Below are 22,186 nucleotides of genomic sequence, written 5' to 3'. Positions count from 1 at the left end.
TCCTTGAAGTCAGTGCCAGCAACAACAACAACACTCCCTGGCCGGTTTATGCATGCAATCCTCCTTTTGGCGTTCTTGTTCCTGCATCTCAGATTCAGAGGGGAGCCTTGAAGCTTTTCACCACTCACCATTTTCTGCCTTTCCTCCAGCTCTTACCAGATAATACCCAGTCAGCCTCAGGCTGATGATAGCCACGGGAACCAGAAATTAGTGTTTTAAAAAAGGAACCTGACTGCGAGGCAATCCTATGCAGAATTATACCTTGGTGCTCTTCAGAAGGTCTGTGTGATTCCGTAAAAGGCAAATATTGGCTTCCTGTTGCAAGTATTTTACTGGATGTATAATTAACTGCCTTTTCTCTGTGACTTTTACATGGGAAATGCCCTTTATAAGAGAGTCTCGGTCTACTGTTTGACCATCAAACTAGACTCCAAACTCCAGCTAGGAGAGGGAAATGAGTGAGCATCATATACCTTTAGAAATGTCAAGGAATTATTTGCACAGAGTGCTCCGGCGAGAGAGAGGCTGGGCTTGCTGCACGGGCCCTTTGCCATCTTTGAAAAGAAGGGCATAAGCTTGTATCTTGTCATTTGAGATTCAGAAAACGTCACTGGCCTGTTGTTTCTTCAGCTTGTTGGAACCAACATGTAAGTTGTCTTTGCTCTACCCGCTTTGGGGAGAGTTGGTCGAGGAGCTCAGGAAACTGGGGTCTGGGATGCGTGCTAAGAGGTGTGCCACTCTGTGTGGAAACTGGTTGCAGGAAGGAAAAGGAGGTTCGATGGGGAATGGCAGGGCCTGTCTGGAAAAGGGAAAGGCATACAGCTTGGATCAAGGCAAAGGCCAAGGCCAGGGCATCCATACCACCCAAGGAGTATGCAGCCTGCCAGGGAAAGAGGGTGACTCAAGGAACGACATTTGTGTCTGGCTCCCAAAAGACCCTGCTTGGACCAAGCGCTGCTGCTGCTGGTAGCGTTTGGGGAACACTGAGGCCAGGCAGCTGTTCCCTGGGATGCCGTCCCCCTGCTAAGAATGGCTGCTTTGCTTTTATTCCTGTTTGATTTAAACGGTGTGGCAGTTCCTGAGTTTGTTCCCGCTGGCCCCGCAGCAGCTAGAGAGGTTCTTGGCGTGGCTACTTGACTTAAAGAGTCTTTTGTGCGGTTTGCAGTGAATGCTCTGAAGTCTAGCATATTCTGGCTTCCTTGCGTCTTCCCTGCTGTTGTTGAGAGCCTCTCTGTCCTGAAACCTTCCAAACAGAGACTTGGGACCACACATCCTCCCTGAGTGGCACCTCTGGGTGGCACCACAGCTGGAATTCTGCACTAGCAGCTTTCAACAATTGATTCTCCTTCTTGCACCTCACAGGAGGAGGAGGAGGAGGAGGAGGATGGAACCAGAGGTGGGGTCCAGCAGGTTCTCACAGGTTCCTGAGAGTAGGTTACTAATTATTTGTGTGTGCTGAGAGGGGGTTACTAATGGGTGATTTTGCCACGTGATTTTTGCCTTAGTTACGCCTCTCCTCTCAGCAGTAGCGTGCAGAACTTGAAGCAGTCTAGCAGGAGGTGCACCGGCGTGCGTGGCAGCCTGCGCCTGCGTGCATTCGTTTCCCGCCCAAGGACCGGCGCAGCGGCTGTGTCCTTGCCACAGCCCCGCCCAGGAATGCCCCACCCCAGAATGCCTGGCCACGCCCCCGTTGTGCCCCGCCTAGCCCCATTGGCACTACACTACAGTTTGAATCCCACCACCTTGGGAACCTGTTACTAAAATTTTTGGATCCCACCACTGGACGGAATGTGCCCTGCAGCTTGTCTCAGGGCACAAGCACTTGGGATGGGAACTGACAGGACTTTGGTCGGAGACGGCAGCTTTGGGAAAGCTCTGTTCCTCGAGGATCTGGAGGCCAAGAGGGGCCTTCTGGCAAGGGGCGGGTCTGGGAGGAAGAAGAGGGAGGAAGGCTGCTCGTTCCCAACAGTTCTCCTGCGTGTCTTCTGCTGCAGGTGTCCCAGGCTTCCAAAGGCCGGGAGGAGGCCTCGTTCCCGGAAGACACAGAATCAGAGGCCCTGAGCCGGCGCTGGAGAAGCTACGTTGATCTTTCTGATGATGAAGACCTGCTGGCGGATGAGGCCTCTGGAGGTATGGGGCAATGTGGCTCTCCGACAGCTGCCTCTCTGCCTCCTCTCTGGGTGGTGTGGGAGACTCTCCGGTCCTCCATGGGGCTCAGCTCCGCTTGCCCAATGGCATTCCTGGCCTCCTAGCCTGTTGAGTCTCCTGGCCGTGTGCTGTGGAGGCTGTAGAGGGAGCCCCCCCTCCCCCCTGCCCCTCAGGAGTTGCTTCCATGTCGTGGAGATAAGATCACCCAGCACGTTGCAGGTGAGGCCTCGGGTTGTGTCTTCCTGCTCTGGGGGCGGATTCTCATGGCCCCTGTTGGTTTCCCTTGCAGATGGGAACGGCAGCGGGGAGAATGGCAGCGGCACCGCCCACCCCTTCACCCCCACAGGTAAGGAGCACCTGGGCCAGGCCCAAGAGGGAGTCTGCAGAGGGGAGGGGGCGGTGGCAGGGGCTGTCCCAGGAAGCCCGTCTGAAGGGACCCCTGCTGGGGACAGGGCCGTGGCTGAGGCAGCCGGCCAGAGAGGCCGTGGCCATTCGTGGGCCTGGAACGGGACTGCTGCTTCCTGGGTTGCTTCTCTTGCACATTCGCCTGGGCCTTCGTGTGGCTCCCTGTGGCCGTTCTTATGGCTACTAGATGATGTTCGATGGCTCTGGGTGGGAGAGCTGCTCCGTACCCAGTGGTGGCAGCGGGCGGCGTCTGTGGTGTGGGTGCCTGTACTGCCGAGGGTGGGTGATTCTTGGTCCGCCGGAGTGAGGGGCACGACCCCTCGAGAGGGTTCTAGAACCCCCTGCCCCAGCCAGACCGGCCGGACAGTCTGCAGCACTGTTTTGGAGCATGGCCCCATTCGGAGGGCCAGGTCATGTTACTTTGGCACACCGACCAACGGGCATCTACTGGCTCCTCCTGCACTGCCATTGGTTATGAACCAAGCAGCACAATTCAGGCCTTGGGGTGGCCGTGGCTGTCCAGGGGCAATGCCAGTCTGCTCTCCTGCGGTCAGTAGCCAGGAGTGAGATAAACCTCTGGCACTCTCCTCCTTGTGGCGCCCTGGCCAGAGAACTGGCGGTAGGCTAGAGAGCTGCAGAGCTGTCCAGTCCGGGGCCGCCAGATGTGCTGCTGCTGGTCTCCTGGGTGGAGCGGGGAGTGGTTTCCACACGGGGCCAGGCTTGTGCGGTTTCCCTGTTGCTGGTCTGCTGCTGATAAGGCACGGCAGCGGTGGGGCTTCCACGTGGCAGGTCTCCCCTCAGTTTCCCTGCTGTGGTCCCTCGGAAGTGGTTGTCTTAAGCCACTGGGGCTTTCCCTTTCTTTAGGGGGGTTCCTTTCTCTGTTGGAACAGGGCTGAATGGAGACTTCCTTTTTTGAAAATGAAAGCTGGGGATTCAGGGGACCTGTTGCAGTTATTGTTATGACAGGATAATGATTCAAGGATATTTAATTGGCAAGAGAGAGCTGTTCCACCAGGCGTACGATTGAGGCGACAATGTGTTGCCCTTGTTATACTGGCCCCCCTCATCTCTCCCCTTCCCCCATCTTTTCTCCTGTTGTGGGTTATGTTTTGTAGTGAAATGACCTCTAGACGCCGCCTGAGGGTTGATTTTTTGGGGGTTTTTTGCGTTTCGGCCTGCAGGGGGCGCATTTTTAGAGGTATCGGCACCAAAATTTCAGGGTATCTTAAGGAGACTCTGCTGATGATGCTCCCCAAGTAATTTCGGGAGATCCGACCCCACACACCTGAACTGGGCCCGAACCCGAACTGGGGGCGAATTTTTTTCCAATCTACCAACCCTAGAGCCCACCACTTCAGTGCTGTTTATTTTAAGAAACTCCATTCCTTCATGTTGAAATTTTGGTTGGGAAGCCCCAGACCACTCGGCCACCACAAGGCATTCCAGGGCGAGGCGGAGGCTGCTGGGTGAGTCCCCTCGTTAAGGCTTCACAGCCGAGATGCTTTGTGGGTTTTTCTCGCACCAGGTTGCTCCCTTGGCCCAGAGAGCGGTAGCCGGGGTGGGGGGTGGGAATCTTCCCAGAGACACCTTCAGCTCTCCCTTCAGGCATGGAAGCCAGCTAGTGTATTCTAGACTTCACTCACTCCTACCAGGACTAATGGGTTCCAGGTGAAGGAAAAAAGAGATTCCACCTAAACATCTGGAAAAACTTCCTGACGGCAAGGGCTGTTCAACAGTGGAATGCACTACCTCAGAGTGTGGTGGAGTCTCCTTCTTGGGAGGTTTTTAAAGAGAGGCTGGATGGCCCTCCTGTCAGGAGTGCTTTGGTTGTGTGTTCCTGCATTGCAGGGAGTTGGACTTGATGGCCCTTGGGGTGTCTCTTCCAACTCTATGATTTTATGATTCCCTCCCTTCCCTGTAGCTAACTATCTAGCCAACCCTCTTCAACGGTGCATTTGTGGGGATACTAGTGGCCCGCAGGGAACTGAGGCCTTCTCTCCTACATCTGGCAGAGGGAAGCCATGTTCAACAGGGGTCTCTAGTTCCAGGGGCAGCTTGCTGGTGGATGTGGGGGTTTTGCTGACCAGGTCTTCCACAGTGACCCACTGAGGCATGGCTGTTGGGGGTGATTTTGACGGGCGTGGTGCCTTTAATGCTGTAGGAGGAGCCAAGGCTGTTGGGGGTGTCAGGGCGGTTGGGAGGGCAGTGTGGTCCTTCTCTGCCCCCTCCCTCCCTCCCTCCCTTCCTGCCTTCCTGCCTTCCTGCCTGTCTTCCTTCCTTCCTTCCTCCCTGCCTCCCTGCCTCCCTGCCTTCCTTCCTGCCATCCTGCCTTCCTGCCATCCTGTCCTGCTCACTTGTGCATGTGGCTCTGCACAGCCCCTGTCTCCACTTGACAGGGCGCCTTGTTCTGCTTTGCTTCCTTTCCCTTCATCCTCCCCCTCCGCCTCTTTCTCTTCTCTGCAGCCCTTCTGCCCCCTCCTGTGGGGCTCCCTCCTCCGGCGAGCATGACTGCCTCTGAGCCTGACGATGACTCCTTGCTCAGTAAGTGCCCTGGCCGCACGCAGCCTGTGCTGGGGACCCTGACGGAGCATCCTTGCATGCCAAGAGCCTTCCCTCCCCTCGAGATGGGGTGGCCCAGGGGCTCTCTGTGCTGGGGGGCCGGGAGCGCATGGGGCAGCACTGAGCTGGCCCGCCCGGACTGCATGAGCACAGCGGATGGGTTGGGGCAGTCTGCCTGCAGAGGCAGGGATCCTGCTTCATCTTGCAAACAGACAGATAGGCAGCCCCACCCCCCACCCGCTAGCCAGGGTAGCAGCTGACCGCTTGCCGAGGCATCAGGAGCAGAAATGTGTCTGGTGGGTGGGAGGGTGGGATTCTGCTTGGCCTAGCCCAGGGGTCTGCAACCTGCGGCTCTCCAGATGTGCATGGACTACAAATCCCATCAGCCCCTGCCTTCATGCTGGCAGGGGCTGATGGGATTTGTAGCCCATGAACATCTGGAGAGCCGCAGGTTGCAGACCCCTGGCCTAGCCCTCTGCTTCACCTTCCTGGGGGCCTCTCGCCCTGCCTCCTCCTGCAGCATCTCCTGATATGCAAGCGGCACTCCTTGAGAGCGTGCGTTCCTTGCACCACCCCCCAGGACGGAAGGCAATGGGGGCGGGGGGGGCCTTGCTCATTGCTCTGCCTGTGGCTCCAAGTGATTTTCCAGCTCTCTCTTCCTGGGGAAGCGCAGCAGCGTGTTCGAGAACAGGCCAGCCAGAGTCAGGGCTCCTTAAAAGGAGGTGAAGGGAGAGCGCTTGTCTCCATGCAGTTAATGGGTGGGGCGGGGTGGGGCCGACGCTGGGCCAGAAAGTCCTTCTTGGTGCAGGCGCGGCAGGGCAGGCTTGGCTGAGCCCCCGGCCACTCTCTCCCCGGCTCCCTCTGGGCCTCCCGTTTCCTGGGTCTTTTGCTCAGTGCCGTGGCAGACGTGTGCATGTGCGGGCTTTGCAGTTTGGCTGACTCTTTGCACGACCTGTGGCTGGGGGGGGGGGGGGGGGGCTCCTCCAAAGTTTGTTTGTCAGTCTGCATCTGGCCCTCCAGATGTGCTCTGAGCCCTCCTCTGGCCCCTGCGCCCGGCCAACTGGTCCTGAGGCAGAATCCGGCTCCAACAGGATGCAAGAGAACTCCTGAGGGAGGGTGGGCCATCTCTGCCGGCCTTTCTTAGAGGGGCTCGGGCATCCCACTCGTTCCAGGTGTGTCGAGGTTCATCAGAAGGAATGGCGCTCTGCATGTGGTCAGAGGGGATGTTCTCCTTCAATCTGGCTGTTACGCTTGAGGCTAAATTAGTTCCCATGATCAGGATGGACCCCAAAACAACTCCCTTCCAAAGCACAGAGAGCAACGCCAGGATCCAATCCTAGTGGCTTGGGCAGAGCTGCTAAAACCAACTGTTCCATACAGGCTGAAAGTATAGCTAAAATGTTCCGTATAGGCTGGAAGTGATTGGGGGAGGGGGGCTTTCTTTGTGACAAGAGAAGAGCCCCTCCCTGCTCCTTCCCCTTGTTCCACCCCCACAGCCCAGCCATTAAAAAGAGCAATTTTACCAGAGGGGTGGGGCACATTCTTTGGAGATGACTGTGCAGAAAGTAGGAGGGGGCACAGCTCTGCCGGGTCACAGGGCTCCGGAGGCCCCGGGGGCTTCTGAATGGGACCTTTGTGTAGGTCGAACAAGGAGCTGCCCTGTGCCAACAGGGTGGGCACCTTGGAATCTCTGCCTTGGCTTGCCAATGCACAACGTAGCGGTTTAGGCAGGTGTCCCTCAGAGGTTTCCCAGGGCAGGTGTGTCTGTTGGACAAGAGATATTTTGCTGAAGACGGTGCTTGTGCCCACTTGTTGTCAAGAGAGTGACTCGGAGTTTCCCGGGTCCTGGAAGTGCCACCTTTCTGTTGCAGCTACATTCCTGCTTTCTTCTTTCCCACCTTTTGGGATTTGGGGGTGGGGGTCTATCCAGGGGACCCACAGTGAGGTTGGGAGGCTGCCGTCTGACGAGCAGCCCTTTTGGCTGAGCCTTTGCTGGGCTAAGAGCCGACCATAAGTCTGCCGGACTGGGGTTTGGCACACATCCCCTTCTCCCCACAGAGTTGCTGCTCGACCTCAGGCAAGCTGCATCGTCCCTGCCTCAGTTGCTCATCTGTAAATTGGGGGTAACTGTGACCTCACAAGGTCTCTGAGAACATGAGAACAATTAGAGCGTGCTCTTCAGATTAAAAGTGCTGGATACATTTTTGAAAGGCAATAATTGATGGAGCAGAACCGTTCGAAGCAACAGTTGGCAACTTCTGCTGTTCCCCTGTCCCAGATCCCAGCTGGGGCGGGCCAACTAGGGCTTGACCCAGGACCTGCTGCCGGCTTCCTCCCAGCGGAGCCGTCCAGAGCACAGCAAGTCCTGGCCCCCTCTGGTCATCTGTCCGCCTGGCCTTGCAGCTGGGCTGGAGCTGCCTCTGGCCACAGGGCCTGGACGCCTGCCCCGTGTGAAACCTGGGGGTGGGGAACAGGAATCTGGTGCCTGCTGCTGCTGCTGCCGCCGCCCGCCCCACCCTGAGAGGAGAGAGTTTTTGCTGCCAGTTGCACTTGACTCAGTGGGGGGGGGGGGGAGAGCTGCAGCCAATTCCCTCCAGATCCCCACCTGCATTCCTGCTTTACTGGAGCCCTAGTGTTGCAGGGAGGGTGTGGCAGCTGGGTTGGTGTGTGTGTGTGTGGGAGGAGCACGCCTCCTTAAAGCTATGCCTCAGTTCAGCTCCCCCCCCCATCTGTTATGGATGAGCCCTCCCTTGGAGTTGAATCCGCATGCATTTACAGTTTCTCGTTGCAATCCCCGCCCCCCATGCATTTGGTTTGTGCTGCATGTGTGAGACAATCCTTGTGGAAAGTTCTTGTGACCGTCTTGAGCAGAGCCAGCGCCAACCTGCGTGCGCTCCTGACGTGCTCCTGTGCTCACCTCGTTGTTGGCGACTGGCGACCCTTTCCCGACTCTTGTGTTCGATCGTGTGTTTGGGGTGTGGGGTGGGAAGGACTTCCGCTCTGGCCCTGATCCTTTGCTCTGCCCTTTAGTCTACTTCCGGGCCTTGGTGAATTTCACAAAGTCTGTCGACTACACCCCACGCCTGGACGATGTCAACTCGGAGGAGTTTCAGGATATCTCCAAAGCCGTAGTGGATACGGTGAGTGGGGCCGGCAGAGCACGAGGCTCTGGCTCAGTTTCTCTCCTCTCCTCTGCCCTGTAACTGTGAGCCGTTTCCTATTATGGGATGGGAGACCGTGTGAAACTGCCCGTGTCCTGGTGCAACTTAGCAGAGTCACCAGGGTGACCAGCTGCGTCCTGTGGTTGCAGGCTTTCCTGTTGGGTGGTGGGTGGGAGGTTGCCAGGGCCATACTCAGATGCCTCCTGTCTCCCTCCCCAGCTGGAGTCCGAATACTACAAGATCCCTGGAGAGCAAATGGTCAGCGTGGTCTTCATCAAGTGAGTGGGGGGGGATCCAGAGCAGGGGCCAGCATTGGCCACCTTCATCCCCGGGATAGCTGACAGAGGGACAGCTGGTGGGGTGGGGAAGGGAAGGGAAGGAAGGGGGTGTGGATGTTCCTGCCACTCTTGGGCAACGGGCAATCATATAAACATTTTAAACAAATGAATAACATGAGGGGGGGCCCCGACCCAGAGCCCCTCCCCCTTCAAGGAGGCTGTCCCTGTGTTTTCCCCACTGGGGGCCAGGAGAACCAGAAGGGTGCCGCTTTAAAAAAATAGGTGTCACACTATAGCAACCCAAAGGAGGGGAATTGGGGTGGGGGGCCGTCTGGCCACGCAGGAGTTTGGGGATGTGATTGAGCCTCCTCCCCCCCCCCGCCTCCTTCTCAGGGAGATCAATGGCTACATCTTTGTGGAGCTGGACGTGGGCTCTGAGGGGAATGTGGACGAAGAGCAGATCCGCCAGGTGCTTTATTCGGTCATCGAGAGCGGCTCCATCGCTTCCTACGTCACCTCAACGTGGGGCTTCCAGTTCCGCCGCCTGGGAGCAGGTGAACCAGCGGGGCCCTCGGAAGAGGGAGGGCAGACTGGCGTCGCTGTGTGTATGTGTGTGTGTGTGTCGGTGGTAGGGAGTTGTTGTGGGATTGTAGGTTAATTCTCTTTTTGCTTGCAGCCCAAACCCCACCTCCCCCCACTGCAGCAGAGCCCCCAGGTGAGTGTGCAGGTAGAGAGGTGCAGCGGGACCCAGAGGCTTCCTTCCACCCAGACAGGGAGAGATGGCAGGATGGGGGCCAATGGGTGGAGACACCCCTCCTTCCCGGTCTGGGCAAGGGGTGCTTGGTCTGTGTGTGGCGCACAGGTGCCCCCGGCCCCCCTCCTTGAAATTCAACCTGGGCAAGGCTTTTTTGGGGGGGGGGTCTTGCTGCCAGGACCTGGGCTGCCCCTACTGCTGGCTCCAGACCACCTGCGCTTAGAGGTTGACAGCAGGAGGTCTTGAGTCAGTGCAGCCAAGACTCCGCCTCCTCTGCCCAGGGTGGGATTTCAGGGATTTAGTTCTCTCCCACGTACAAACATACATGGGTTGGGGGTCTTTGGCATTTATTGCCTTATGTTCCACGTGTGCAGCCCTTCACAGGAAGTGAAGCCCCGGATCTCTTTGTGCCAAACTGCTAGTTGCTGTGTGTGTGTATTTGTGTGTGTGCGCGCGCCTTTGCCCTTAGAAGTCCTGTAACTGCTCCAGGGCTGCTGGAATGTGCTGGGGGTGTGTGTTGGGGGTCTTTCCCCGCAGCTGGACAGAGCTGCGCGTATCCCAGCCCAGCATGGCTGCCCGTCCTGCCCCCGGCTGTGGTGTGTGCAGTGCCTCTGCCTGCGCTTGTAGCAGTGTGTAGTGTTGTTGTTGAGCCATTTGTAGCGGGGCAGCCCCTGATGAACGAGGGCTCTTGAGCCAAACCGAGGGGTGGCTGGCAGGAGGTCTCCCCTTAGCTGGGGAGCAGGAGTTGCCCTGCACTTGGAACCACCCTATGGGGTCAGCCCCAGCCCGGCAGAGACAAAGGCCAGCCCGGTCTCCTCAGAAGGACATTTGCTGAGGGCCGGCGGGACAGTCAGGAAGGCCCCAGACCCCCCTGCTTGCTGGTTTTGGGGGGTGGGGAGGGGGTGCTTGTTTTTCTCCACTGGGTAGGTTGCCCCGAAATTCTGTCTTCTCTTTTATTTCCTCTCTGCTGGCCCCTGCTTGTGGTTCCCCTCTGCTCACGTGTCACTAAGCAAGAATCGAAAGCAGAGCACGATCTGTTGGGAAGCAGGCGAGGGGACCTTTGCTCAGTGGGTGGTCCCAAAGGAAGCGTGTCTCGGAAGGCCACGCCCGCCCTGCTTGTGATTGTGGCCCTGCACCGTGTGGCATGTGTCCCGTGTGGCAGAGGAGTCTCTTAGGAGTGGCTGTCAGGGTCCCTGCACTGTGGGCTTCAGGTGGGGGATGCTGCATCAGACAGAGGGAGCTGGTGCAAGACTCGAATGGCTTCGGTGGGCAAGGAACATTTTGCTCTGGACACCTGGGAGTGAGGCTGAGGAGCTCCAAACACCTGGTCTTCTTCCAACGCTCACCTGTGTTGCAGTGACCCCTGAGGTGCGCGCCTGCACGGCTGAGGAGTTTTCTTGCCGCAGCGGAGAGTGTGTAGCCAGAGAGTTCCTCTGCGACCGCCGCCCGGATTGCCGGGACATGTCGGATGAGCTTGACTGTGGTGAGCGTTTGGGGTGGGGGTTATTTGGGGCTCTGCCCTCTCTGCAGTTGGGCTGGGGGGGTTGTGTCTGCCTCAGTTTCCCTTATCACCTTCCCACTCCCGTGCCACAGCTCACCTGACACCCCTGGAATGTGCGCACGACGAGTTCACCTGTGACAGTGGGGAATGCGTGCCCCTGGCGTCCCACTGCGACGGACACCCTGACTGTGGAGACGCCTCCGATGAGGATGGCTGCGATGGGGAAGGAGGTGAGGAGGGGGCTGATTCCTGAAGGGCGGAGGGGGCCATGGTGGTGGTGGTGGGGGTTTCCTCTGTGCCCCCACTCCCCCCATGGCAGGCGGCTGCTCTGCTTCTTCCGCCCGAGGACTCCCCTTCCCCTGAGCCTTGGGTGTCTTCTGCGCGGAAGCTGCTCTGCCGCGCTCACTTGTGTCTCCTGCCATTAACTCTCTCTGGGTTTGCTCTCAGTGCTGACCCCTCCGGCGGTAGTCACCCCCCCACGGCCAGCCACCACCCGGACTCCGGCCACCACTCTGCCGGTCACCTCTCGCCGGCCGCCGGCCACCATTCCGCCTCGCATCGTCACTTCCAAGCCCCTGCTGACCCCGGAAGTGCGCCCCTGCCGGAAGGACGAGGCTGTCTGCAGCAACAAGCAGTGCATCTTGCGGGAGTACCTGTGCGACGGCGAGAGAGACTGCCAGGACGGCAGCGACGAGCTGAACTGCGGTGGGTGCTCTGCGGGCGCGGGGAGGGGAGGGCTGGGCTGCCTCTCTCCCTTGAGCAGCAGTGGCGTAGTGCACTCTGATCTGGAGGAACCGGGCTTGATTCCCAGCTCTGCTGCCTGAGTTGTGGAGGCTTGTCTGGGGAATTCAGATTAGCCTGTGCACTCCCACACACGCCAGCTGGGGGACCTTGGGCTAGTCACAGTTCTTCGGAGCTCTCTCAGCCCCACCCACCTCACAGGGTGTTTGCTGTGAGGGAGGAAGGGCAAGGAGATTGTAAGCCCCTTTGAGTCTCCTGCAGGAGAGAAAGGGGGGATATAAATCCAAACTCTTCTTTTTCTTCTTCTTCTTCTTGAGCTGGGGTGGCAGAGCTGCTGGCAAAGGGTTCCTGGGAGGAGGCTGTGCTGGATCGGGGCAGAGGAGGGGCTGCGGAGGAGCTAACCCTCCTCCCTCCCTCCCTTCCCTCCTCCCCTCCTCCCCTGCAGGCACCCCCATTCCCTGTGAGCCCAACGAGTTCAAGTGCCGCAACGGTCATTGCGCCCTCAAGCTGTGGCGGTGTGACGGGGACAACGACTGCGGGGACGGCTCTGATGAACTGAACTGCCGTACGATTTCGGAGCTCTGGGGTGGGGGCGGGGTGGAGGTGGGGAAGCCTCCTTGGTGTGGAGATGGGGACCCCCTGGCACACCTTCCCAGTTGGGACTCAGAGTGGCCGTGAGGCCAAGGGCTGGTGGGAGGACAGTCCTAATTTAACCATGTGCCTGAGGCTGTGTGCTCCCCCCCTCCCCAGCAAATAACGAGGCACTCCAGGGACAGGAGGGAGAACTCTGGGGCGCCTCCTTGGGTGGGGCAGGCCTCCCCTGCATGAACCCCTCTTCTGCCTGCTGCTGATGCTCCCATCTGCCCCACAGCCACGAAGGGGCCCAGTGACACCTGCGGCCCTGACCAGTTCATCTGCGTCTCCAGCCACACCTGCATCCCCGCCAGCTACCAGTGTGACGAGGAGCCCGACTGCTCGGACCACTCCGATGAGATTGGCTGCAGTGAGTGGGGCAGGCAGGATGAGGGGTGGGGGGGCGAGGTCACTGCCAAGAGATGGGGGGGAGGCAGGGAGGAGGGAGGGGCAAAGGCTGGCCATGTTTCCTTCCTGAAAGCAACAGTTAGAAGTGATTGCTGCAGGTGCAGATGTGAAAGTGTGCGTGCAGAGCCTGTGAGAGGGTGTGCACGTGTGTGTGTGAGCACATGAACGGCTGCCAGAGAGGGGGCAGGAATCTGCCTCTTCATAGCAGCCCCCTTGCAGAGAGCCTTGCTGGGCCAGGCAACCATCTTGTGTCCCTCAGTAGCCACTGAGAGGCTCACAAGCAAAGTACAAAAGCAGTTGTTTTTATTGATCCAGCTAGGTCCGGGATATCAAGCAAGTGGCCCGGGGGGGAGGGCAGATTTGGCCCCTTGAGAGGGCTGATGCGGGCCACAAGCCAGCTGAGGCAACCCTCCCCCTCACTTCCAAGCTGGCCTGGCATGCCCAGCTCCCTCGCCCAGATTGGGAGGGGGGGGCTTGCCTCAGGTGGCTCGCGTTTGCCTCCTGGCTTGCAGGCCTGATAAGTCCTCACAGGCTGAGCCAGCCACTCTCCCCATAAGAACATAAGAACATAAGAACTAGCCTGCTGGATCTGACCAGAGTCCATCTAGTCCAGCCCTCTGCTATTTGCAGTGGCCCACCAGGTGCCTTTGGGAGCTCATGTGCAGGATGTGAAAGCAATGACCTTCTGCTGCTGCTGCTCCCGAGCACCTGGTCTGCTAAGGCATTTGCAATCTGAGATCAAGGAGGATCAAGATTGGTAGCCATAAATCGACTTCTCCTCCATAAATCTGTCCAAGCCCCTTTTAAAGCTATCCAGGTGAGTGGCCATCACCACCTCGTGTGGCAGCATATTCCAAACACCAATCACACGTTGCGTGAAGAAGTGTTTCCTTTTATTAGTCCTAATTCTTCCCCCCAGCATTTTCAATGGATGCCCCCTGGTTCTAGTATTGTGAGAAAGAGAGAAACTGACCCACGGTTGTGTTGTATCCGGCCCTCGTAACAAATGAGTTTGACACCCCTGAATTAGATATTTGCAGCCTCCTTTTCTTCCCAGTGGGCAACCATTCTCTTCCATTTTGTCCTCACAATAGCCCTGGGAGGGGGCTTCAGCTGAGAGTCACCTTGCAGGCTTCTAAAGCAGAGTGAGGGTTGGAACCAGGGGACCCCAATCCCCAGTCAGGCGCTGTAACCCCTACGCCACGCTGCCTTGTCCTCCTCCTCCTCCCCTGACAGGACTCTTCCCTCTCCTGCAGCTCCCCCGCAGGTGATCACCCCCCCTGAGGAGTCCATCCAGGCTGCCCCCGGGGAGACGGTGCGCTTCACCTGCGTGGCCGTGGGCGTGCCCACCCCCATCATCACCTGGAGGCTCAACTGGGGCCACATCCCCACCAGCCGCAGGTAAGCCCGTGCTCTGGGCGCCCCCGCCTCCGTCCCCCCGAGGGCTTTGCGGGGCTGACCCTCTTGCTCTGCTGGCAGGGTGTCCATCACCAGTGAGAACGGCCGCGGGGCCCTGGTCATCCGGGACGTCAAGGAGGCTGACCAGGGCGCCTACACCTGTGAGGCCATCAATGCCCGTGGGATGGTGTTTGGCATTCCCGATGGGGTGTTGAGCCTCACACCTGGGCAAGGTGAGTTGCAGAGGAGCGGGGCAGAGCCCCGGGGCTGTATTTTGGGAGGCATCGGCGGGCCTGGCTCCCGTTTCCTTATTTTATTCTCCTCACCATCCTGGGGATTTGGTTTGAAGCCTTGCTGGTGAAGGCCGCAGCCAGCCCGGAGGTGAGCCCAGAGGCTCCCTGATAGAGTGGCCAGAAAGCAGCCGGGGCGTCTCAGCCCTCCCCATGGGGGCCGCAGTGTGGGGGGAGCAGTCCAGAGTCTGGCCACAGTCCAGCCAGGCAGGGAGGGTCAGTGGCCGGGTTCGTGCTGCACGTGCAGGAAATCCCTGTCAGTTGAACCCGCTGTAAGGCTCTCAGAGAGCTGCTATTCAGAAGGGGCTTCTGCAATGGAGCGCAAGGACCAGCGGGTCAGGGAATAACCAATGTGGTTGTGCCTCAGAGCATGAGCAGAGTGCAGATTTGGCTCCCTCCTGAGAAACCGCATCAAGCCCACTTGGGTCTGGGGGTGGAGCTGTGGGAGCTCTCTGGTCTCTGACCGTCTCTTCTCCCCCCACCCCATTCAGGGCCTTGCCCCGAGGGGCACTTCCACCTCGAGGGGACCTCCCAGTGTCTGTCCTGCTTCTGCTTCGGCATCACCAAGGCCTGCCACAGCACCAGCCGCCACCGCGGCCAGATCCGCCTGCGCTTCGACGTGCCTGACGACTTCAAAGGTAAAGGGGGAGGGGGCTTGGGCCGGGACCTCTGAGACACCTTTGAGCATCTGCCGGGGCTGCATACCAGCATCCTTCCTTGGAAGCAACCCGCCAAGCAACCCCCTGTCTCCCTCTCCCAGGTGTGAACGTGACGACGCCCTCCCAGCCTGGCACGCCCCCCCTCTCCTCCACGCAGCTGCAGATCGACCCCAGCTTGCAGGAGTTCCAGCTGGTCGATCTCTCTCGCCGCTTCTTGGCACAGGACTCTTTCTGGACGCTGCCCAGCCAGTTCCTGGGGAACAAGGTGAGGGGCAACAGCCGGGTCAGCAACATCCATGCCCAGCGGCCAGCATTTCCCACCTCTGGTGGGTATCGGGTGATGCCCTTGGCATCTTGTTGGCCCTTCCATGGTGACTGAATGTCTCTCTCCTTTTCTGAATCGCTTGCAGGTGGATTCCTACGGTGGCTACCTCAGCTACAAGGTGCGCTACGGCCTGGCCCGTGGCCATTCGGAGCCGGTGCACAAGCCCAACGTCGTCATTGTGGGCAACGGGCAGAAACTCGTCTACCGCGTGCAGGTGCCCACGCAGCCGCTAGTGGTGAACCAGCGCCAGGTCCAGTTTATTGAGGTGGGTCTGCTGGAAGAGGCGTGCTGTGTTTCTGGCAGGTGAAGGTGTTCAGAGGTAGAGGAACTGTCAGCCTGAAGGCCCTGTTGTGAGCGGAAGGGCTACCTCAGAGCTCCTGATTTGGGTGGAGTCCTAACGGCATAAGTGGATCCTGCAGCGCCCCCTTCTGGGGTCAGGTGCTCTCTTCGTAGAAAGTGGCTTATGTTCCAAGCACCTGCAGGTAGCTCAGGCAAGTGAGCCAAGCCACATAAGAACATAAGAACAAGCCAGCTGGATCAGACCAGAGTCCATCTAGTCCAGCTCTCTGCTGCTCGCAGTGGCCCACCAGGTGCCTTTGGGAGCTCACGTGCAGGAGGTGAAAGCAATGGCCTTCTGCGGCTTTTACTCCTGAGCACCTGGACTGTTAAGGCATTTGCAATCTCAAATCAAAGAGAATCAAGATTGGCAGCCATAGATCGACTTCTCCTCCATCAATCTGTCCAAGCCCCTTTTAAAGCTATCCAGGTGAGTGGCCATCACCACCTCCTGTGGCAGCATATTCCAAACACCAATCACACGTTGCGTGAAGAAGTGTTTCCTTTTATTAGTCCTAATTCTTCCCCCCAGCATTTTCAATGGATGCCCCCTGGTTCTAGTATTGTGAGAAAGAGAGAAAAATTCCTCTCTGTCCACATTTTCTACCCCATGCATAATTTTATAGACTTCAATCATACCTCCCCTCAGACATCTCCTCTCCAAACTGAAGAGTCCCAAACGCTGCAGCCTCTCCTCATAAGGAAGGTGCTCCAGTCCCTCAATCATCCTTGTTGCCCTTCTCTGCACGCATACACAAAGCTGTTTCCTGACTTCTGAGGTGTACCATCTGTAGCACTGAAGGTGTGCAAAGGATCCCCGAGGCCTTGTCATCAGACGCTCACCTACCAACCTGCTTCCCAGCCTCTGTCCTGTCCTGCCGGGCAGCTTGGTCACGGTGACAACCCCTTCCTCCCAGGGATGCTGCAGAGCACCGCTGAGGGGCTGGGGCAGGGGCGTTTGTTCAGCACTGCCTCGCCCCCTTTGCATTTCTCTCGCCTTGCTGTCGTGCCCACAGGAGAACTGGCAGAAGGAGTCGGGTGCTCCAGCGAACCGTGAAGATTTGCTGCTAGTTCTGCAGAACCTGGAGGCCGTCATGATCCAGACTGTCCACGATAACCGGATGGCCAGCGTGGGCCTCAGCGACATTGTGATGGACACCACCACCACAGAGACCACGGGCCTGGGCGTGGCACACGCCGTCGAACAGTGCAGGTGCTCACACGGAGATGGTGGAGGGCAGCCCTCGCCAGTCTGGGGGGCAGCTCTAGCCAGGGAGGGCCAGACCTTGGATGGTGCCGGTGGGGCGTTGATGCCTTTGCTTGTTGCATTGAGATGCTCCAACAAATTAAGGCCTCCGTAGACCCTTCTCCAGAAGAATAGTCTGTAGAAAAGCAACCCCCAGGTCCCGTTCAAGGGAGCCGAGGTGTGGCCAACAGGAAAAGCCACAAATACATCCTCAGACCCAAAGTGGCTAACGTAACGATCACCTTCATTATAACGATCATCATCAGTTATAGTCTGCCTTTCTCAGTGGAACCCAAAGTGTGATAACAATCTTTCAGCCAGACAATAAGCAGATTCCAAAATACAACATCAGGCAATTAGTGAGTGGATTACAAGATATAATAACCTTTGAATAAGAACATAAGAACATAAGAACTAGCCTACTGGATCAGACCAGAGTCCATCTAGTCCAGCACTCTGCTACTTGCAGTGGCCCACCAGGTGCCTTTGGGAGCTCACGTGCAGGATGTGAAAGCAATGGCCTTCTGCTGCTGCTGCTCCTGAGCACCTGGTCTGCTAAGGCATTTGCAATCTGAGATCAAGGAGGATCAAGATTGGTAGCCAGAGATCGACTTCTCCTCCATAACTCTGTCCAAGCCCTTTTTAAAGCTATCCAGGTTAGTGGCCATCACCACCTCCTGTGGCAGCATATTCCAAACACCAATCACACGTTGCGTGAAGAAGTGTTTCCTTTTATTAGTCCTAATTCTTCCCCCCAGCATTTTCAATGGATGCCCTCTGGTTCTAGTATTGTGAGAAAGAGAGAGAAATGTCTCTCTGTCAACATTTTCTACCCCATGCATAATTTTATAGACTTCAATCATATCCCCCCTCAGACGTCTCCTCTCCAAACTAAAGAGTCCCAAACTTACTGCAGTGATCATAAGTAAGAAAGATACTGCAGTTGGGCTGGAATTATAGGACAGTGTAGGAAAGAACACAGCATAATGCATGCAGACCTCTCTGTTTAGGGCAACAAGATATAAGTGTCCAGCAATAAATTAAAACCAGTACACGGTTGAAACACACACTTGAAAACCTAACACAGCCAGCTAAAAACCATTTACTCTCATCAAATGCCCTTGTGACAGAGTGTTTTATTTACACCTGGTCTAAAAATCTACACTGAATTCAGCTCTTGGAGAGTTAAGCCCCATGAGCTGCACAGAACACAAAAACACTCCAGTTAGGTTTGCTTTAAGTCAGACAGCTCAGACACAGGGTTGCCAGCCCAGTGAAGCCCGTCGGCTAAACACTGGATTCCCTTCCAGAAAACTAACAGAGAGCTTCTCTTGAGTTGTTTTTTTCTAATTTAAAATAAACATAACTCATTTTATGCAGCAAGGACCTTAAAAAAGAGAGCGAGAAAGATGGATGCAAATACTTCCAGAGAAAACATGCAATTGAAATCAAATCTCCTGACATTCTAAACTTGAGCTAAATACTGAATAATCACAGGTTCTTAAAGAATAAGGAGAATCAGGTTTTAATGTGTCAGATGGGAAGCCCTGCACACCAAAATACGCAGCCTCGTCCTAGGCACACTTTCATAGAAAAGGTGACAACTAGGAGCAACAGATAAATCTTGTAACTATGATACCAGCAGTGGTGTAGGAGGTTAAGAGCTCATGTATCTAATCTGGAGGAACCGGGTTTGATTCCCAGCTCTGCTGCCTGAGCTGTGGAGGCTTCTCTGGGGAATTCAGATTAGCCTGTGCACTCCCACACACGCCAGCTGGGTGACCTTGGGCTAGTCACAGCTTCTCGGAGCTCTCTCAGCCCCACCTACCTCCCAGGGTGCTTGTTGTGAGGGGGGAAGGGCAAGGAGTTTGTCAGCCACTTTGAGTCTCCTGCAGGAGAGAAAGGGGGGATATAAATCCAAACTCTTCTTCTTCTTCTTCTTCTTCTTCTTGTCCTCTTAAGTAAAATAATTGAAACCTAAAGCTAATTACTTTAATGAACAATAATGATGAGTCTTATCATGCAACTTGATAATCACTAATTAAAAATTCTGAAGGAAAGATTTCCAGGCTAGAAGTGGAAGCTGTTCTAATTAAGAAGGTGCAAATCTGTATATCCCAACATGTATTTTACTGAGCTCCTTGTTAAGAACAGCCTTGAAAGTTTTGAATCCATAGTATGTATAACAGAAAGGGGCTGTTATTTGCAGTTATTTGCACACAAGAAGCCTAGCCGTTATAGACTATGACTTCTGAATTTTCTAAAACTACAATATATGCTTTGTGGGGCTGTATTTCAGTCATGCCCCAATGAACCTTCGAGTATTTCCCTCGCACGGTAATAAGTACATTCACAAGTACTAGTCAACATTCCTACAGTTGCTTTCCTAATCTCCAGGGGGGTAGCTATTAACTTAATTTGGAAAACCTAACATGAGCAACCAGCTTCTGGATATGACAAGTCTCTGCATCAAACCAACCTCTTCCCTCGTTCCCGGCCTCCCTGTTATGCCTCTCGGGAGATTCCCTCCCTCCTGGGAGCTCCCTGCTCCAGCCTTCTATCTAGTGGCTGGCGAGCTGTCCGTCTTGCCCTGCCAGCCTGAGAGTGACTCTTCAGCCTTCTTGGCCTTCCTCCTTGATTGCAGCCTGGCTGAGGCTGTGCCAGCCCTGCCCCACTCTCTGAGGCTGCTGAGGGCTGCTGATTGGAGCTTGGCTAGGGCTGTGCTGTCTCCACCCTGTTCCCTGGAGCTGCTGAGGCTTGATCCTCCTGCTCAATCTCTCCTGCCATTTTTCTTCTCTTCCCTCTTGCTGCTGGCTTCCTGGAGGCTCCTGCTCCTTGTGGTAAGTTCAGGGGTGGGGCTGTTGGTTGTCGAGAGCTCCAGGATTGCTGGGGGGGGGGTGGGCATCTGTGGCAAGGAGGGGGTGGAATAGGCTGCTGGGTGGTGGGAGGAAGTGACCCATCTCTGGACAGAGAGGAACCCCTCTGCCTTCAGCCCCTCATAGCTGTGCCCATGTTTGAAAGACTGAACAAACACTTTGCAGGGCAGCATTCAGCGTGTTTGGCTCACAGACTGTATTGTAAGGCCAGGGACTGTGAAACGAACAGGTGGGTGAGCCCACGGAGGCACCAAAGAGGCTGGGCCAGAGCTGACTGCCACTCCTTGCTGTGAGTGCTGCTGCCTTCATCTCCTCTTTCTCTGCTGCAGGTGCCCCGTTGGCTACTCCGGCCTTTCGTGTGAGCGGTGTGACGCCCAGTTCAAGCGTGTGCCTGGCGGACGCTACCTGGGCACCTGTTCTGGCTGCAGCTGCAATGGCCACTCCACCTCCTGTGACCCGGTGTTGGGACATTGCCTGGTAAGATGTGGAGACAGGGCAGAGTGGAAACGGGGGCTCTGAAGAGATGGGAGGAAGCCCCAGGGACTGGCAGTAAGATCACACACACACACACACACACAAGCACACAAATGGATTGGCGATTCAGGTTGCCCAGCCCTCAGAACGTATGCCTGAGTAGGTCACAGTTCCTTTGAGTCCCCCTCCCCAGAAATCTGTCCCCAATCCCTCCTCTCTTCCCCGTCAATAACTTCTCCAAGGGCTGAAAGTCTGGCTGCTTTGGGGCTCAACTGAGACAGAAGGCTGGGCTCAGGTTGTAGCTCCAGTGAGGAATCCGTTTTGCTGGCGGGGGGTGGAGGAGGGGGGGGCTCTCCAGGTATGATCCAGCCCTTGAGGGCATTAGAGAAACACAGCTGTTCCCTTTGCCTCCTCTCTCTCCACTCAGAACTGCCGGCATAACACGGAAGGGCCTCAGTGTAACCACTGCAAACCAGGGTTTTTCGGTGATGCCACTAAGGGCACCACCACTGCCTGCCGCCCGTGCCCCTGCCCCTACACCGAAGCCCCCCGCAGGTAAGTGCCAGGCCCCCAAGGGCAGTAGAGGCAGTTTTGATCTTGGGAAGGAGCTGGGGGTTCTGGGTTCCGTTGTGTTTGCAGGCGCCTTTCCTTGACCTCTACCTGTTGGTGGGATAGCAAACGGAGATGCTTTGCAGCCGCTTGTGGGGGGGGGGGGCATGGGGGCACCACTCCTCCTCTCTGAGTGGTATGGTGGCTGAATGAGGCCAGATTTGCATGAGTACCTCCACCCACCCACTCCATGCAAAGCCATTTCTGGGACACCTTTTCCACGAGTTCTTTTGGCGGCTGCTGTGCCCACGAGTGGAGCGTGCGCTGGAGGACCTTGGCAGAGGGTGACTCTCTGACCTCTCCCACGCAGATTTTCCAACACCTGCTTCCTGGACACAGATGGGCAGGCCACTTGTGACGCCTGTGCCCCTGGCTACACGGGCCGCCGCTGCGAACGGTAAGAGGACCGGGGATTGGGGGGGGGGCAGGCGTTAGGTCTCCTTGTACGCATCTTCCTCGCGTGCCCGGCATTCCCATGCTGTGGTTCTTGATCTTATCTGGTGTGTTCTTCCAGATGTGCTCCTGGGTATGAAGGAAACCCCATCCAGCCAGGTGGGGCGTGCGTCAGGATTGGTGAGTGGAACCTGGCAGGGGAGCCCCTCCCCCTTCCCCAAATGCTGGTGGGCGACTGGAAGCATTCAGTAGGAGCGTCTGGGCCACTTCAGAGGGAAGGGCCACTGCTGCTCTTGGCGCAACCGTTCCCGGTTCCTTTTTCTGACGGGAGGCACCGAAGGCTGTTCCGCTCTGTGGGTGACACCCTCTTGGCAGGACGCGCCAGAACGTCTTGTCCTGCGCTCCTCACCCCCCAGTGATTCTTTGGGGGGGTGGCTTCAACTTCTCCTGAGGGGCTCGTCAGTCGCCTGCCAACTTGCCACCCTTTTCGTTGTCTTCATCTAGGGCAGGAGATCGTCCGGTGCGACGAGCGGGGCAGCCGAGAGGCCTCTGATGGTGCCTGCCGCTGCAAGGTAGGCTGGGGCAGAACAGCCAGGGCTGCCTCTCTGGCTAGGCCTTGAGGGTCTGTGGGAAAATCGGAGTCCCCCTCACCCCGCCAGTCAACGTGATGACACGTGGAAGCCTCAGAGGTGTGCGTGGCAGGGCAGTGGCTCCAGCTCCAGCCACACAAGCCAATGTCCCCATCTGCTTGCTTTTTGATCCTCAGGAGTCGCTCCTGGGGTTTTGGCTTCCGTACACCATGAAGCCATTCCAGATTTCAGCCAAGCCAGGCTGATCCTCCTGGAGCGGGGGTTGAGCCAGATGGCCTCTATGGCCCCTTCCAACACTGTGATTCTACCATTTCTATAAGAAGAAAAGGAAGGGACGACAGAACCAGTAACAAGAAATAAAGGGAATTCAACCATAAATAAAAAGGGGAAGAGAGGCCAGCT

At 56.9% G+C, this 22,186-nt stretch overlaps 1 protein-coding gene across 1 annotated transcript in view; it reads left to right on the top strand.

Moving 5' to 3' along the window:
• Positions 1 to 22,186, top strand: part of HSPG2 (heparan sulfate proteoglycan 2) — an 88,544-nt gene that overhangs the window by 18,244 nt on the left and 48,114 nt on the right. The window contains 21 exon segments of the mRNA XM_048518644.1: positions 1,995 to 2,130; positions 2,438 to 2,494; positions 8,143 to 8,252; positions 8,493 to 8,551; positions 8,945 to 9,105; positions 10,663 to 10,788; positions 10,899 to 11,036; positions 11,254 to 11,511; positions 11,993 to 12,112; positions 12,419 to 12,550; positions 13,845 to 13,989; positions 14,068 to 14,219; positions 14,768 to 14,914; positions 15,037 to 15,200; positions 15,346 to 15,525; positions 16,613 to 16,809; positions 20,048 to 20,195; positions 20,620 to 20,747; positions 21,112 to 21,198; positions 21,316 to 21,374; positions 21,699 to 21,766. Coding sequence (XP_048374601.1) covers positions 1,995 to 2,130; positions 2,438 to 2,494; positions 8,143 to 8,252; positions 8,493 to 8,551; positions 8,945 to 9,105; positions 10,663 to 10,788; positions 10,899 to 11,036; positions 11,254 to 11,511; positions 11,993 to 12,112; positions 12,419 to 12,550; positions 13,845 to 13,989; positions 14,068 to 14,219; positions 14,768 to 14,914; positions 15,037 to 15,200; positions 15,346 to 15,525; positions 16,613 to 16,809; positions 20,048 to 20,195; positions 20,620 to 20,747; positions 21,112 to 21,198; positions 21,316 to 21,374; positions 21,699 to 21,766 — 2,772 coding nt within the window.

Source organism: Sphaerodactylus townsendi, linkage group LG16 (assembly GCF_021028975.2).
Source record: "Sphaerodactylus townsendi isolate TG3544 linkage group LG16, MPM_Stown_v2.3, whole genome shotgun sequence".
NCBI classification, from domain to species: Eukaryota; Metazoa; Chordata; class Lepidosauria; order Squamata; family Sphaerodactylidae; genus Sphaerodactylus; species Sphaerodactylus townsendi.
Note: the sequence above shows the minus strand (reverse complement) of the source record. Positions and strands in the feature narration are given on the sequence as shown.